Source organism: Alosa sapidissima, chromosome 15 (assembly GCF_018492685.1).
Source record: "Alosa sapidissima isolate fAloSap1 chromosome 15, fAloSap1.pri, whole genome shotgun sequence".
Taxonomy (NCBI): domain Eukaryota; kingdom Metazoa; phylum Chordata; class Actinopteri; order Clupeiformes; family Clupeidae; genus Alosa; species Alosa sapidissima.
In genome coordinates this window covers 10431928-10448188 of record NC_055971.1, presented here as the reverse complement: position 1 = coordinate 10448188, position 16261 = coordinate 10431928, and the positions used below count along the sequence as shown (strand labels likewise).

Here is a 16261-nt window from a genome sequence, read left to right as displayed (position 1 = left end):
ATATCAGGTTTCAGTGGGTTACTGGGCTGGCAGACACAGAGGGATAAGAGCTTAGCGTGGCGAGCCGAGCGGGGGGGGGGGGGGGATGTGTGTGTGTGTGTGTGTGACAGAACCATGCACACCCTTCTCACTCCCCCCCCCCCCCCCCCCCAACTTGCTTAGCCACTGGTTTACAGTCTCTCCCTCACCAAATGTGGGGTGTGTGTGTGTGTGTGTGTGTGGGGGGGGGGGGGGGGGGCTTGGGTTGAAGCGCCTAATCCCCATTTGTGCCAGAGCAGTCCAGGAGAGAGCCAAGCTTGCAAAAAGAGGCATTATTTTATTGCTCATCTCAACAAAAACAAGATGCTCAAAAAAAAGTGCCGTAGTCACCATCCTTTGTTGCTAGCCAGATTGAAGGACAAAAAACAATTGCGATTTGAGCAGCATGCTTTTGTTAAAAAAATAAAAATTAAAAAAAAAACTACACACACCACTGATCACAAAACACACAACTTGAACTTGGATTTCCAAAAAACATATGTGATCAAAAAGCATTTTGACCCAGTTCACAAATGGACCTTTGACTGGCCAAATGAAATACTCTCTTCTGAAGGAAGGGCAGCTGGACCATGGGGCATGCTGATTAACATACATGTGAGGCAGAAAGTTCAAAGTCAGTTAAAAGGAGCAAATACCGCAGCAGACCTGTGCTACGTCTGCAGAATGAACTGCAGAGGCATGGACGTGTGTGTGTGTGTGTGTGTGTGTGTGTGTGTGTGTGCGTGTGTGCGTGCGTGCGTGCGTGCGTGCGTGCGTGCGTGCGTGCGTGCGTGCGTGCGTGCGTGCGTGCGTGCGTGCGTGCGTGCGTGCGTGCGTGCGTGCGTGCGTGCGTGCGTGCGTGCGTGCGTGCGTGCGTGCGTGCGTGCGTGCGTGCGTGCGTGCGTGCGTGCGCGCGTGCGCGTGTGAGGGGGGAGGGGGGAGCGCATGGGAGTTTGTCTGGATGGAACAGCTTCGGGGCTCTCCTGACAATTAACTCTGAATACAAATATGAGAAGAAAGGGGAGTGCGGCGAAGAGAGGAGAGGAATAAAAATAGAGCTGAGCTGGTCTGGCAAAAAGTGACTGGCGCAAGATGAAGGGGGACTGAGGTGAAGGTGGAAGTTTGGTGGAGTGGGGGCTTTAATGACACTGTGTTGGGAAAGTAGGGCACAGTGGGGAGAAGAGAGAGAGAGAGAGAGAGAGAGAGGGGGGGGGAGAGAGAGAGAGTAGATAGACAGAGAGAGAGAGAGAGAGAGAGAGAGAGAGAGAGAGAGAGGGGGGGGGGGGAGAGAGTAGATAGACAGAGACAGAGACAGAGACAGAGAGAGAGAGAGAGAGAGAGAGAGAGAGAGAGGGGGGGGGAGAGAGAGAGTAGATAGACAGAGACAGAGAGAGAGAGAGAGAGAGAGAGAGAGAGAGAGAGAGAGAGAGAGAGAGAGAGAGAGATTGCGAGTAGGGGAGTAGGAGAAAGAAGGAGAGAGACTAGGAGAGACACACAGGCAGACAGACGGAGAGATAGAGAGAAAAAGGGGGAGGGGAGGGGAGGGGTTGTGCTGTGCTGGGTTGGTGGCAGTGGCTGCTGGCGCTCGGGCGGAAGATGAATTAGCTGTGCGGAGCGCCTGGGAAAGTGGGGAAGGACCCCCCTGGTGGGATGGCAGCCAACAGAAAGAGAGAGAAAGAGGGGGAGAAAGAAAGAAAGAAAGAAAGAAAGAAAGAAAGAAAGAAAGAAAGAAAGAGGGAGGAAAAGAAACACACTTCTTTGACTCCATGAATAAATGATGGCTGCAAATATTTGTTCTGAACTAGGGCACCAGACCGACATAGCAGACAAAATATTGCAAACCGGCCTTAGAAAAAAAAAAAAAAAAAAAGAACTCCCCCCTTCCCCAAATAATAATTGCTAACATGCAAGTATTAACAAAGACCTGGGATGGTTCTGCAGGGATGGAGGGAGGGATGGATGGGGTCAAAGCTAGCCACTCTGAGGCGGGCGGTGCCCTGTGGAGAGCGAGCTGGCAGCCTGGCGCTTTGTGCCAGACCAGCGGAAATGGGCCTAGAGCCTGAGCGCGCAGCTCATCGCCCTGGCAACGGCAGCCCAGCTACCGAGCATGTCTCTCAGGGAGCTGTGTGACACGGCAGGAAATCAGAGAAGAGGACGGGGGAGCTGGGTCCCAGTCACACCAGGACACTGAGGAGAGAAGAGCTGACATCATCCACTGCAATGGAGACATGGGTTAGGAATCCAGGCAGATGTACACCTTGCAAACATCTACCAACAACACTACACAGCAGTGCAGCCTGACTGCTGCAGCTAAATTTAACAATAAGCTGTTAAATAAAAACAACTGCACCGTTATCTTCTAATGTTTAGTTAAGTTACACAACAGAACTAAAGCTCCTAAACTGGGGACATCATCCACTGAATCTCCTTACAGATACTTAATAAGTAGTCACTTAAACTAAAAGCTCATCAAAGACACAAACATGTTTCATCTTGCCTAGCACATTCACCATATCTTCACTGTGCACAGGTAGTACAAGTTTCATTACTGAGAATAAGTGCAAGTGCAATATTGGGCCAACCATGCTGATGGGACAGGTCAAAGGGTAGGGAAAGCACTGACCGATAGTCACTACCTGTGGCTAACAGGGAGCACCTGTCCTCACCTTTGGGGCTTACAACTAGTTCAGGCCTTCATGGGGAACAGTGGCCTGGGGAAAAACAGGGAGCAGTCTCGTTTTGTGTTCATTTGGATTTTACGTCACCACCTAAACCTGAAAACCTGACTTTTCAATCAAAAGAACTGACACTTGGGCTGTTTAGAGGTCATGTGGAGAGAGAGTGAGCAAAGTTACTGGGCCGTGAGAGTCAAGCGGACACACACACACACACACACACACCGCCAAGCCGACACGCAGTTCTTACTTCTGAGTTGTTTTCATCACGTAGGGCCAGCATGTTAGGTTATTTGTGGGGTTTTGTGTTTGCATTCCATTTATATTGCGAGCTCAGGTTTCACCTGATAAAAACACGGCCAAGACAACGCAGCACAGTTTTCCCTTCTCTTCGTAACAAGGCCTGCTTTTTAAAAGATGAGCGAGGGAGCTGAACCCACCTTTATTGTGGCGTCCTCTGAAGCGGAGACCATGACGCTGAAGACGGGGTGGAAGATGACCCGGGTGACGGGGCTCCTGTGGCCACTCAGGGCGTACCTCTCCGGGGGGCGGGGGATCCATTCTTTGGGGTCTCGCTTCTGTCCAATGGGTCCTCCTAAAGTGATCTCTTCTTTTGCCTCGTTCAACTTTGATTCTAATTCCATAACCTATCAGAGGAAATCCCATCACAATGAGATCAGGTCTGAGACCCCATTGTAAAAAATGACTCATTTATATACAAAAGCTCTACTACTTTGTGAGATACAGTACATGAGATACATTACATAACACCATGTAATTACTACTACCAACCTTCTTTTGTAATCTGATGACTGAAGTCCATTTCTTTTCCAAAAGGCCAGCATACTTCTTGTCCAACTCCTCATTCTATAGAAGCAAGATAAAGAGCAATTCAAATCAATTCATGCCATTTCAACATCAATCCAGCAGACATCAAAACCAGCAAACACACCCCCACTTCTCCCAATGGAATCAAGCATGGGAAACACACCCCTTAACCTAGCAGGAGCCTTCCACCAATCACCCAGGAGGCAACTGTAAATTCCTCCTCCATAATCCCCTCACATGGTTTAATCTTCTGCAGACAAAGAGAGCTTACCAAGATTACAATTATAGAAACACTGTGCCGTGAAAAATTAACTTCAGGGAGCCTGGCACTGAGCGCATCATAACCCCTCCCGAAAAAAACCTCCCTTACACGTGCGCACAAAGAGCCGCGGACCTCCGCCGTGGGTACGGTCGGCCGCAGATTGACTTCTTGTTATGGCTAAGCCCAAAGAGAATTACTCGGCAGAGGAATGGGATCATTTCTCGTAATGGCGATTGGGACCGTGAGAGTGTGTAGTGAGAGTGAGCCAAGCAGAGATGAGATGAGTGGACTGAAGGGAGAGAGAGATGAGGGGGTCTGGAGTCGGGAGAGGGCCAGCTGTGGGATAGGCGATGATTGACGACCAGATCCGGTGGGGTGATGGCAGCCTGGCAGGGGGCAAGTGAGAGGCAGCCCCCAGATGCATATGGAGGCAGCGGGCAAAAGTGTGCCAAGCAGGCTGCCATACCCCTACCACACACACACACACACACACACACACAGACACTCATCCACCTGCAGCTGTGCGCACACCTGCCTCCACTCCAGTAGTGGCAATCATCAACCACACACACGCCTCCTTTATTTAACACCCAACTGGGTCAAAATTCTGTTTGCCTTTTCAAGACTGCTCTGCTGAGTGCCATCAAGCATACCATTGGTCCGGAGGAATTGGATGGGATCAGTGTTTGCTGAGAAGTTTGTGTGCACGTGTGTGTGTGTGTGTGTGTGAGAAAGAGCGAGTGTGTGTGTGTGTGTGTGTGTGTGTGTGTGTGTGTGTGTGTGTGTGTGTGTGTGAGAAAGAGTGAGTGAGTGTGTGTGTGTGTGTGTGTGTGTGTTTGTTCCACTCCAGAGGGCTCCTCAGCAGGGACAGGCGGTCACAGACACACCACAGATACGATGAGAAGGAACGCAAACACAAGGGCCGCTTCATCAAAAATTCAAACACAGAATCTCTGCTTAAGAGAGAGGGAGCCTAAGAGCCTGCTTAAGAGAGAGGGAAGGGGGGGGGGGGGGGGGGGGGGGCAGTCGATCTGTCAGTTTGCACAAAGAGCAGAAACAGGATGAGAGAGAGACTGCTATGGAGAGGGAGAGAGGAGGATGAAAGGAGGAATAGGGTGTGGTAGGCACGGCCTCTCAGCAGCGCGGCCTCTCTGTTGGAGGAATCAAGAGTTGCCGTCCAAGGGAACAGTTGCTGCCTCTCTGCAGGTTGTAGAGGGGGGGGGGGAGAGATGAGAGGGGTGGAGGGGTTTGGGGGGTAAAAGAGGGGGGAGGTTCCTTCAACGCCGCCTCAGAGGAGTCCACTCCGTTGGGCTGATCCACCATCTGCCCACACCCTCTGCCTGCCTAGTGCCCAAGCCAACAGCTAAACGCACAGCCTGCCCGTGCTGCCCGCATCTCAGCTCTTCAGCACACTCAGCAGTCTGGTGCCATTCACCTACACACAGGCACACGCACACACCTACATATACAAACACACACCTCATCACCAATATAGCACATACAGGACATGGGGACACACACACACCAACCGCACACAAACATATAAACAAACCTACACACACACACACACACACACACACACCTGAGGGCATCATAAGAGGGGTATGGCAGAGCTGAAACAGTGGCAGTCCGTAACTGGCAGACAATCTTGCAGGTCTGAATGGGAAGGTGTTAACAGCGAGGTGGCTAATTAAAAGGAGCTTTTAGCGGAGAGCAGCCAACAGGCTGATCCGTCAGGGCGCGCCACCGTGGCGACGGGAGTCATCTATTATTCATGCCGTTTCCGCTCTTCTACGAGGGGAATGAATGTTTCAGAAAGCTGCCTTTGCCCGGATGGCACAGGACAAGCACGGAAGGAAAAACAACACTAAAGACAGTGGACCCGTGGAGGAGCAGGGGTAGAGGGAGATTTCAGCTCTCCTCAGATGAGAGATGCAGCGAGACACACACACAGACAGACAGACGGGGGGGGGGGGGGGGGGGGTATGGGTCTTTTGAGGCTCGTCGGCGCTTTCTGTTTGATACGAGATTTCTGTCTGCACCTTCCTCTCTGGGTGGCGAGTCGCACGTTTATCTCCGCCGCATCTTAATTCTGTGTGCTACGCCTACAGTCACACTTCTGTCGCCCACATCAATTAGCAGGAGGGGCTAGGAGGAGGAGGGGTGTGTGTAGTATGTAGTATGTAGTGTGTAGTGTGTGTCTGTGTGTGTAGAGTGTGTGTGTAGATATGTGTGTAAGAGGGTGTATTCCAATTTAGAGCATATTGTTAAGACATTTGCGGAGTTGTTTGGAGGCGGGTTGGGGTGGTGGGGGTTCCACAATTACCATGTCTAATTCCGCCTCCTTCTTGAAAACTGAATATGCCTCTTCATAGCCATTGGAACGGAGGTAATCGGCTATCGCTCGATTTCTGGAAGACAAAAGGAGAAAAGAAAAGAAGGCTAATTAGTTCCCTTGATAGACAGACAGATTAAATTTTCAGTCATCTTGCATTAAAGAAAAAAGAAATAAAAAGAAAATCAATTCAGTAAGAGATTTTAACAACAAAAGCCTGAGAAAGATGTCTGCAAAACCCATAAAAGACATAATGCATCCCTCTTTCACCATGTAGATATATAGACACACAGACACACACACACACACACACACACACACACACACACACACACATTAACCCATTTGAGGGAAATATCACATCTGCCATGGTGGCATAACGAGCTGGAATGGCTGTGGGGGGAATGGGCTGAGTAGCAGCCCTCATTAGAGTGGAGAGGCAGGGTGAGCGACACCTGCGGAGAGGAGGAGATGATCCGCAGGGGGAGAGAGAGGGAGAGAGGGAGGGTGAGGCCAAAGTGGCAGAGGTAGGAGTGTGTGAGCACGCACACACACACACTAAAGTCAGACGGGGGGGAGGTGGGGGGCACTTTAACACTCCTCTCCCATCTATTCAATAATGGCCCACCAGGCGACAGCGCCCAGCAGATGATGGGGAGGTGATTGCAGAGATAGGGAACACAATAGGCTCGTCTCAGACACACACTCGCTATCTGACTCTTCCTGCTATTGTGTGTGAGGATGGCCTTCTCAGATGCAAAGAAACACTTGTGTGCGCACGCACACGCACACACACACACACACATCTGCGTCTGTGTGTTGTGTGTCTACCAAAATAAGTGCTGCTTCAGCCCATTACTCCTGACACTCTCTTCCTGTGCGAAAGCCGTCCACACAAAACCGCTCAACATATCTGCCCTCTCAACTCTACTACTAGCCTCTCTCTCTGACAAACAACATTCTTTTTTTCCTGTGACTCCGGGTGAGCCCCTGGGCTAAAAGAACACCACAGCTGATTAATTTATTGATCAGAGGAGCCAGGGGTCAAGGAGCATCCTGTGTCGCTCGCAGGGAAAGCACAGATGCTGGGCAGATCAGGTCCTGGCTTGGCGGTTCTGGAGGCACTGGAGGGCTGGCGTGGGGAACAGAGAGGAGCGGAGGCGGTCTGGCACACAGGCCCACAGCTCGGAGCCTCTCCTGCTGACAGCAGCCCAAAGACTCAAGGTTACCCAGAGGTTACGCATGTGACAGGCGGCAGGTCCGCAACACACCCGTCCACGCGCCATTTTGCGTGTGTGCATCAGTGAGTGTGTGTGTCACGCTGCCTGCAACGCCGCACCGGAGATTCTTATCGGGAGATATGTTCGCGGCCCCACAAAGCCCCTTTGTGATGCCGCTTCTGAAGGGGAGCCCCACACAAAGCACCTCAGTGTCATCGTCGGGATGAGCAGATAAAGAAATAACTAGTCTGTGAAATCCCAAATAACAACACTGGGCCCCTCTGTTTAAGCCCATTGCTTCTGGGCTGTCATCACAACCAGCACACGGGTGCGCATGTACATACAAACACATACCCACTCTTTACACACACACACCCACACGCTCCCAACCACATGGGTGGCCAGAGATGGCGTCACGCTGCAGGCCAGGTCAGAGACATGGAGACCATGGGGCCACAGAGGCCAAGGAGGCGCAGGAGGAGGTGTCAAAGCAGCCTTACAACACAAAGCATTTGCACAGAGCAGAAAATGTTCAAACAAGAGCCCAAAGTGCTTTTAGAAGGGCACAGCGTGATGCAGAGATCATGGTCTGCGACCCCACCAGAGGCAGACAGATAAAGCGCTGGTAGATGACAGACACAGGAAGAGCACTCTGCTGCAGCACTCTCAGACTCTGGCAGAGTGACAAGCGCCTGTCTGTGGGCCACTCCCAGCTCTGGAGTCTGCCAAGCACAGACAGACAGACAGAGACAGACAGACAGAGACAGAGAGCGCGAGAGGAAAGACATGGATGGGAAGTTGGAGCATGCAAACACAAACAGGGAAGAAAGGGATGGAGAGAATGATGGAGGGAATGACCGAGAGGAAAAAAAGGAGAGAAAGAAAGCAAGAATGCTCTGCAGTCCTTCAGACTGACTCCCATCTGGTAATGCCTCCAGTCCAACTGTACCCCTGCCCTCCCACAGCCTGTGCGGGATTACTATTGTACAATAAGGGCTGGTGGGAGGGGGGCTAATCCAAATCTAAACAACGACTTAGAAAGAGAGGAAAAAAGAGAAGGGGAAGGAGGGAGGGAGAGAGAGACAGAGAGGGAGAGAGAGGTTGGGCATGAAACGGTGAAACTGCCAGCAGCCAACCCCTCCTGAGAGGTCTGCACTGCAGTGCTGAGGCAAATTCTATTCTCTGCACAACCCTGGCATGACCTCTGATAGCAAAAATAACATGCAACACACACAGAGCGCAGGGAGGGAGAGATGCAGAGACACAGAAAGGGAGAGAGAGAGGGAGAGAGGAGGATCCAGAATGAATATGTACACAAAAACACAGAGTGTTAGTAGCTCAGGAGCGGTCTCCATGGAGACCAGAATGCAGTCAGACAAGTGGAAAAGCAGTGAGGAACATGAGTGGGCAGAGCCGCCGAGGCCTGATCTGCAATCAAGAGAAACAGAGAGAAGAGTGAAGAGATAGGACACACACTTACACACACACACACACACACACACACTGTCAGGGGAAACAAAAGACCTCATCTACTTGTGCCTTCAATTCTCTCCTGCCTCAATCAAGCAGGGCAGCGAGGCCACACAAGTAGCCTTATATAACTGTCCCTCCTGTTTAAGAAAACTCACGACTGCCTACAGCAACAGCACGGCCAATCAACTGCGAACAGAACCCATCCACTCTGGTCAGGCTGGTCCAGAGAAATCTGGGCATAGAAAGCCTGCATTCAGCCTGCATCCCCCCCCCCCCTCTCTCTCTGTAATAGAAAAATGGAAGTGCCCATGGAGGGTTTCTGGCAGTTGACACTATTGAGCAGTGGAGCCCATTCACAAACCAGCAGCGTGCGAGCACTCCTTTGTGAGAAATAAATTCCAGGCAGGGCGGTGGCGGAATGGTGTGTGTGTGTGTGTGTGTGTAGAGAAGTGCAGGAGAGAAGAAGCAGATGAAGGGAGGGGGAGAGAATGAGTGAGAGTGAGGAGAGCAGTTGAAGAGCAGCATTACCTCATCCCTACGTGTCTCACACTTGCATCACTTCCTGTGCAATTCAACCATCACATCCGACTCCACATCAGCACAGCCATGCCGGCAGGGAACCCGCCTGACCCACTCCGTATTACAGTCACATACACACACGCCAGAACCACATTGCCTCAATGGGCAGGCATCATTATATAGGATGTGAGGCTCTGCATAGTGTAACCTGTTATTAGTGAAAAGCACTGCAGTACTCCACTGTGAGCATCACTAAGGTAGAGAATGCTAGAGGAGCAGAGATGGTGGGATGGGGAGATAAAGTGGAGAGAGAGAGGGAGAGAGGGAGAGAGAGAGGGAGAGAGAGACAAACAGACAGAGACAGACAGAGAGAGGGAGAGAGAGATCTGAATAGCTAAGGTATGAAGAGCCTGTGAGGGTGCACAGGTGCTTTTCATCATGGCACAACCAGAAAATTCTTTCAACTCCGGCCACTACACCGCAGTCAGAGCTTCCAGCGCCGTGCTGATTAAGCAGCCTTACGATGTGCAGTTTCTGTACAACGGCTGCAGTGGCCAGACAGAGGGAGCTGCCACTAGGCTACTCCTCAGGTATTTAAGGTCCCACACCAGGACTACCCTACTGAGGGGGAATGCTTCTCTGAGCATCTCTGCAGATATGGAGCAAATTCACAATCTTTAGTCTTTTGTGTAATATCACAGAGATCTGAAATAGAAGATTATGAGGCTTTGATATGAAACAAAGGGAATGTCCTTGTTTTTGTCAAATAGAGTGGGTTTTGAAGAACCGCATGTTCGATATGAATCTAGGTCAGATTGGCTGGATTCATTTATAATTACTAGCAAAGCGTTCCAACGGCTTTCAATTAAAAGTACGAGTGAGGGAGACAACCTTACAACCAGCTCCCACAATGAGCATGTCAACATGATCCATGCATGATCACGGGGGATAAAACAGACAAAGATCTCTACAAATACAGTTTACCTGAAGAAAAATCCCAGTTAAGCTCCTAGAGACTAACCTCTTTGAAAATCAAATGGCAAATTAAACAAAGGAATATTTTGTATGCAAATCACGCACACACACCGCATGGCCATGGCAGTCCTTGAGTGTGTGTGTGGAGGGCACATGGACCTCGCTGGACATCTATGTGTGCGCGCGCAGCATGTGACTATTCAGCCAGCTGTCAAACACACACACATACCCCTCCGGCTGATTTACTCTTCCATAAGAAGGGTCTTTAGACTAGTGTCTGTGGCCATTTCTGAGGCGGTTTTGCTGTGAGGTCATACAAGGCACTCTGCATTTCCACACAGACAGATTTGGCTGCCCACTGCCAAAACAATGCATTAAATTGTCCGGAATTAAATCTGAACGTGACACTCGAGCTTTGAGAATTTAAAAAAAAAATTTTTTTTAAAATCTGACAATCTGCTGTTCTCTTTGTTTTTCCAGAGACCATTTCTGACCAGTGCTGTAGAAATTCACACCTAGTATTGAATGTAAAAACAATGTTCAAGCAGGCAATAGATATGTCTTTGCATCCATGTCTTCAAACACAACAAAAGACAATTGACACATTTTCCCTATGAATCAACTGTTCACTATACCTGAATATACCCCTCCTTGAATACATTTCTGTGTTTGCCCATGTTGTACAGAACCAGGATGGGATTCTAATGAAGCACAGACTAGGTTTTAGACAGGGGCATTAATGAGCCTTCGGCTGGTCAATTAAGGCCAGGCAGGGACACACCTCGCATAGCCATGACGATGAGTGGAGAGCCTTAAGGGCAGCAGCTCGGCTTTGTTTGCTGCCGCTCTCTCCACAAGCCCACCACACAGCCACAGTCTCCGGGGGCCCTCGCTGGAGCAACCAGGCAGGCAAGAAACAGGGGAGGAAGCTTTACATTACACAGTCCAGAATTAGCAACAGCCACCACCAGCCACGTGCCGGCAGATTTCAGACATAAAATAATGCTTTACTAGTGAATGCCAAAATAATGCTTTACTATTGAGTGAATTTGTCTGCCAGTAGCTGATTATTTTTTTAAAAGTTTAAGGGTGAACGAGTATTTCCACAGTGGTAATGGCCTTAGTGTGGCTCAATAATACTTCCCCAAATTGATTCATGATGTGCAGTGAAAATTACCCAAATGTTATTGCGAAAAGCACGTCAGAAAGGGCTTTAAATGTGCTCTGATGACGCTCATCCGTATAAAAATCACTAGAGTCCTGTTGTCAGGCATCCTTCCTTTTAATCAAGCTTCAGTGGTGTAGAGAGGTAATAGACAGAAGGTTAGAGGGCTGCCGTGTTTCCCCCTGGGTCTAGAAATGTCATGGAAGTTTATTTAGTGGAGGAGCCTATGGTGAGGGGTGTGTGTGTGTGGTTCAATAGTAGAAGGCTTCCATCACTGAGTGTCAGGCTTGAGATCAGAGCCATGCTGACAGGCTCTGACCATCAGCCATGCTTGCAGACACACTGCCCAACACCACAGCTACCAAACATGCTAACTCAGACACACTCAAAAATAAACCAGCAAGCCAGGCACACATACAATAACAGTACATGTACACACACACACACACACACACATGCGCCTCAGAAGTCCTAATCTTTTTTGCCTGACCAATATAATATGCCATTTGCTGCTTTGTAAGAGTTGGCAATCAAACTGAAGTTATCCAAAATCGGAAGTAGATCACAAAGGCAAAAAAAAAAAGCATACTTCACAAGAACAAAGAACTCTCCACGACCTTGACCTACACAACTACCCATACTTCCAAAGGCTCTGGTGGAAAAGCTACATGCAAAAAATAAAAGCCCCCACCCCTCAAAAAAAGAAAAATCAAAGATCCAGCTGCACAGAGCCCAGTTGGGGAGCACTTCTGCTGCTTCGTGGTTTCACTTCCCTCTTATCACCAGCGAGCAGAGCTGGTGTGGAGGACGTCCTCTACAGCCTGTGCCCACGGCCTGGCCGCAGCGTGGGCCACGTCCAAAACCCCTCTACGCTCACACACAGGTGCTACGCTACATTCCCTCCAGGAGAGGAATTGCCATTCAAGTGATCAAGGGGGGCAGAACTAACAAGTCCTTGTTTAAGATCACTGGAATGTTTCCATGCTACTGGCCAGAAAGGAAGGATTGGGAGACCGAGTCCAAGTTTGAGGTCACTCTTAAAACGCATGCTATGGGGAGGTTCTAGGTAGATCAACTCAGCACGATTGTAATGGGGAAAAACAACTTTGCGGAAAATAGCTAACGCGAGCATCTACCTACTAGCTCAACCATCCATGTCACATCAAGCATGAGCCAAAAGCCTGTGTGTTCTGTGTTTATTTATAGCATGGCTGGAGGGTACTCATCCTCTGCTCACAGAGTACACAAACACACTGTGCTTTTGTATGAAGCCTCAGTTATGACTGTGGCTAATAAGAGTGCTTTTCAGAAAGGCTTTACAATCCGACCATCTGACTTGAGGGGGAAAAATGCTAACCATCTGGATTACTCAATGCAGGTTTACTGAATAAGCCCAGTCTCAGTCTCGGCAGGGACTTTAAGGTGGGGGGAGATCACAGTAACCAGCACTAGTAGCAGTTAAAAGCTCTAGTTTTTCTGTTCTTTGTTATGGTTTGGTAGTGGAATGGTTGACACCGCTAGCATTGTACTAATGACATGGGAGCAGAGCATTGACTCAAATTGATCCTGGAACTTCTGATTAATGAAAGCGGCAGTAAGATTTTAAGATCCATTCAGGGACAGAAATTAGTACTACACAACGCTTAATGAGACAGAACTTTGTTTAAACTAGTAGAATTATTATGCCTGAGCACTAAAGCAGCTTGTGCTTGTGCTTTTCAGCGTGATCTCCATCTTTTGGATGGTTATACTTGCCCTAGAGATGTGTTTGGCTACCTCCAACCATCTCCACACTCAAGCACAAAATACATGCCAAAAAACAGGAAAGGCCAGCGGCAGAGGGTTCTCCTTTAATAGTTTGCATAAAGACACCAATGCTGATATGCTGATCTTGTTTTTCAAAAGCAGTTGGGAATCATCTGTGTGTGTGTGTCCTAGAGTATTACTGCCTGTGGCAATATAGTCTATCCACATCCTACAAGCTCCCGCCCACCCCATGAAAACCAAGGATGAGATTGAATAACATCCACATACACACAGATTCCATTTGTGCCCTGGCGACAGTTTACAGAAAACAAGCAGATGATAAGAGAATGCATTAGTGAGCTCGGCTGGTCAGCTGGTCACCGTCACCCATTTCCCTCCAGCTATTGTTTTAGCAGTAATGAATCAAGATGGCCTCAGGGCTTTTCCTGCATAGCGCAAGACCGAAGACAGCTGATAGACAACGGCTGGACCTGGGGACGTACATGTCATATGCCTCAGACAACTTTCACCAAACAAATTACATAGGCACCGTCTTGTTTAAATGCCAAGAGATTTCTCACGCCTGAATGTCAGACTCTTTGCCTTTGTCAACCTTCGGAACACTCCCAAATGTGAAACATGCACCACAATTTCAGCGCAAGTTTGCAAAAGCACGACTAGGATGGTAATAGTAGCCTGTGTAATAATACCCTATGTATCAACTTGGTCTTAAAAACAGGCAGCTCCACAATGTGCCAATTGTCCAGATTCACAAAATGTCTGGACTCAAGGAGCATTAATCAGAAATCGGTCCTTTAAATTTAAAAAAAAAAACAAAAAAAACACCACATCCCATTCCTCTGCTGACAGCAGAGGGACGACAGGTCTGTGGGTTTTAACTGATGACTCTCTCCTCACACATAATACCATGTATTTGACAAAAGAGCTTATTAAACCTCTTATCTTCCTCATTCAACCGATGCAAAGGGTTAATTACACTCGGCTCTGCTCTCCAGGCTGCATTTACCCCATTCCTGAGAGGGGAGATGGGAGCTCGGAGCTTGAGAGGGCTAATACCCCACTATGCTCTCAGCTACAATCTATGGGCAGTCCCCTTTTGTTTGATGTGGAAGTCAAGGTTAAAATTGTACAATTTTCAAATGGTCTCTGCAGCAGCGGGGCAGAAAGGTCTCATCCACGAGAGCTTTGAAGATGATGAGCATTAGGGGTGCATTTCATCATGTCTGTGCAAAGAGTGTGTGTGTCTGTTCAAAAGTATGTGTGTGTGTGCATGTGTGTGCGCGCAGCAGACAGAAGGGCATTTTGATCAACTGACAAGGAAGCCAGTTCTCTGGGCGGTCCCATCTCCTTGATTGATCCTTCTGGGTCCAGTCGCAGCCAACCGGCGAGTTTTCAATTAGATAAATTCACTGATCAATCCCCACAGCCACATCCAAATGACATTTTCCGCCTGCTGTGCCAACGTCCACTGGAACAACAACGGTTACCTGCACTCTTGCCTCAGTGAGCTGGTTAATGAGGCAGTCAGAGCTGCTTGAGCCACCCGTGCCATTATAATTAACCCATCAGACCTCATCCAATCACTCAACCAGTCAACTCCCTGCCTAAGCAAGGACTATATAATTTCATGGCCTCGGGGGAAAAAAGAAACACTCTGAAGTCAAAAGCACAAAGCTAGAGGCTACCAAGACTACAGCTACAGCTGAGCAATAGTTTAACCATCTGCACCACAAGTGAGATAACCAAAGCCAACAGGGTGTAGCCCAGTTGCAAAGTTTTATAACACAGCTGACATCACTTCTGTTCTGTGTGAAAAGCACAAGGCTACACAGAGCAGCAGTCGTTCTCTGCTCTGTTCTGGGCTGTACAGACTGAGAGATTAGCACCACATATGATGTGTTACGTGACCTGTGTTGCCTCTTTAATGCAGTCTGGCTTGCCATGTGGTATGCTGATCTAAGCTGAGCAAAGAGTGGTAGCGACTAAGAAAATGCAAGCGCTGAGCAAACACTCCTATCAGCTATGCAATGCTTTCACTAGGCTCAGTAGCACATTACCGAGCATACCTCAACTATACAACTTAGGAGAAGTATGCCCAGGTGAATATCACCCCCAGGGAACCCTTATATGTAGTGTGTGTTGTCCAGTCTTGGCTATGTTGTTGTGTTGGTTGGCTGATGGTGATGCTTAGTAACAACGCCTCCTTTGCTGACTGACTGAGTACTGTGCCATTCTCTACACTAAACAAAGCAGGAGGTATGCAGTTAGAAAATGTGTGAGGGCCACTTGGCACCGTGGTCATTATTGTGCCATGTTGTGCAGGACAGGTTGATAGAGAGTCCAGGTATACTCACAGTTCGTCTCGTTGTCTCTGTGAGAGCACCATGGCGGTGACGTTGGGGAGGGAGGGGGGGAGGCGAAGGGGCGTGCGTGCGTGCGGCAGCTGCGGTCTCCTGGGCAGGAGATCACCGATCGGACGCTGGTTCCGGCGCGCAGGAAGGTTCTGCCGCTCAGATCACGCTTCTCCTGGAAACGGTGACCCCGAGAAAAAAAGAGACGCGTGGACAACGACAGCCGGCACACAGTCACTGGCTACAGCTTCCCTGCATCTGCAAAAGAGGGGACACGGATCATTAGTGAGACTGGACATTCAATGTCAAAAAATGAAACCCATTTAACAAATCATATCCATGCATACCTGCACAGTTTGACAGAAAAAAAAAAAATAAAAAAAAAAATAAAAAAAAACACCAAAGTAGACAACGCGAACCAGACAGAACAATAGAATCTAGCACCTCCAGCATAGAGCTAGGAGGAGATTGTGACACTTGTCCACCAGTGGCTAGACAGCCTGACAGTGGCTTAAGGGGTTAAAAGACACTTCATCAGGTGTTCCATCTGTTCCATCCCCCTTCACTCTAGTCTCCCTCCCTCCCTTTCGCCCAGGCAGCCATGTCGTCCGTTTTGTTCCCCAGCTCTGCGTCCCTTGTCGGGAGTTCTGTGAACACGTGTAAGGGAGGGGGG

The 16261-nt window shown here is 49.1% G+C and overlaps 1 protein-coding gene across 3 annotated transcripts in view; it reads right to left on the bottom strand.

Annotated features, from left to right (window-relative positions):
• Positions 1–16261, bottom strand: part of pafah1b1a (platelet-activating factor acetylhydrolase 1b, regulatory subunit 1a) — a 33094-nt gene that overhangs the window by 9946 nt on the left and 6887 nt on the right. For all 3 annotated transcript variants that reach the window (XM_042063934.1, XM_042063932.1, XM_042063933.1), the window contains exons 2-5: positions 15592–15846; positions 6110–6194; positions 3486–3560; positions 3134–3340 (exon numbers count right to left, since the gene is read on the bottom strand). In XM_042063934.1, coding sequence (XP_041919868.1) covers positions 3134–3340; positions 3486–3560; positions 6110–6194; positions 15592–15623 — 399 coding nt within the window. In that variant the 5' untranslated portion in view covers positions 15624–15846. The remainder of the gene's footprint in view (positions 1–3133; positions 3341–3485; positions 3561–6109; positions 6195–15591; positions 15847–16261) is intronic.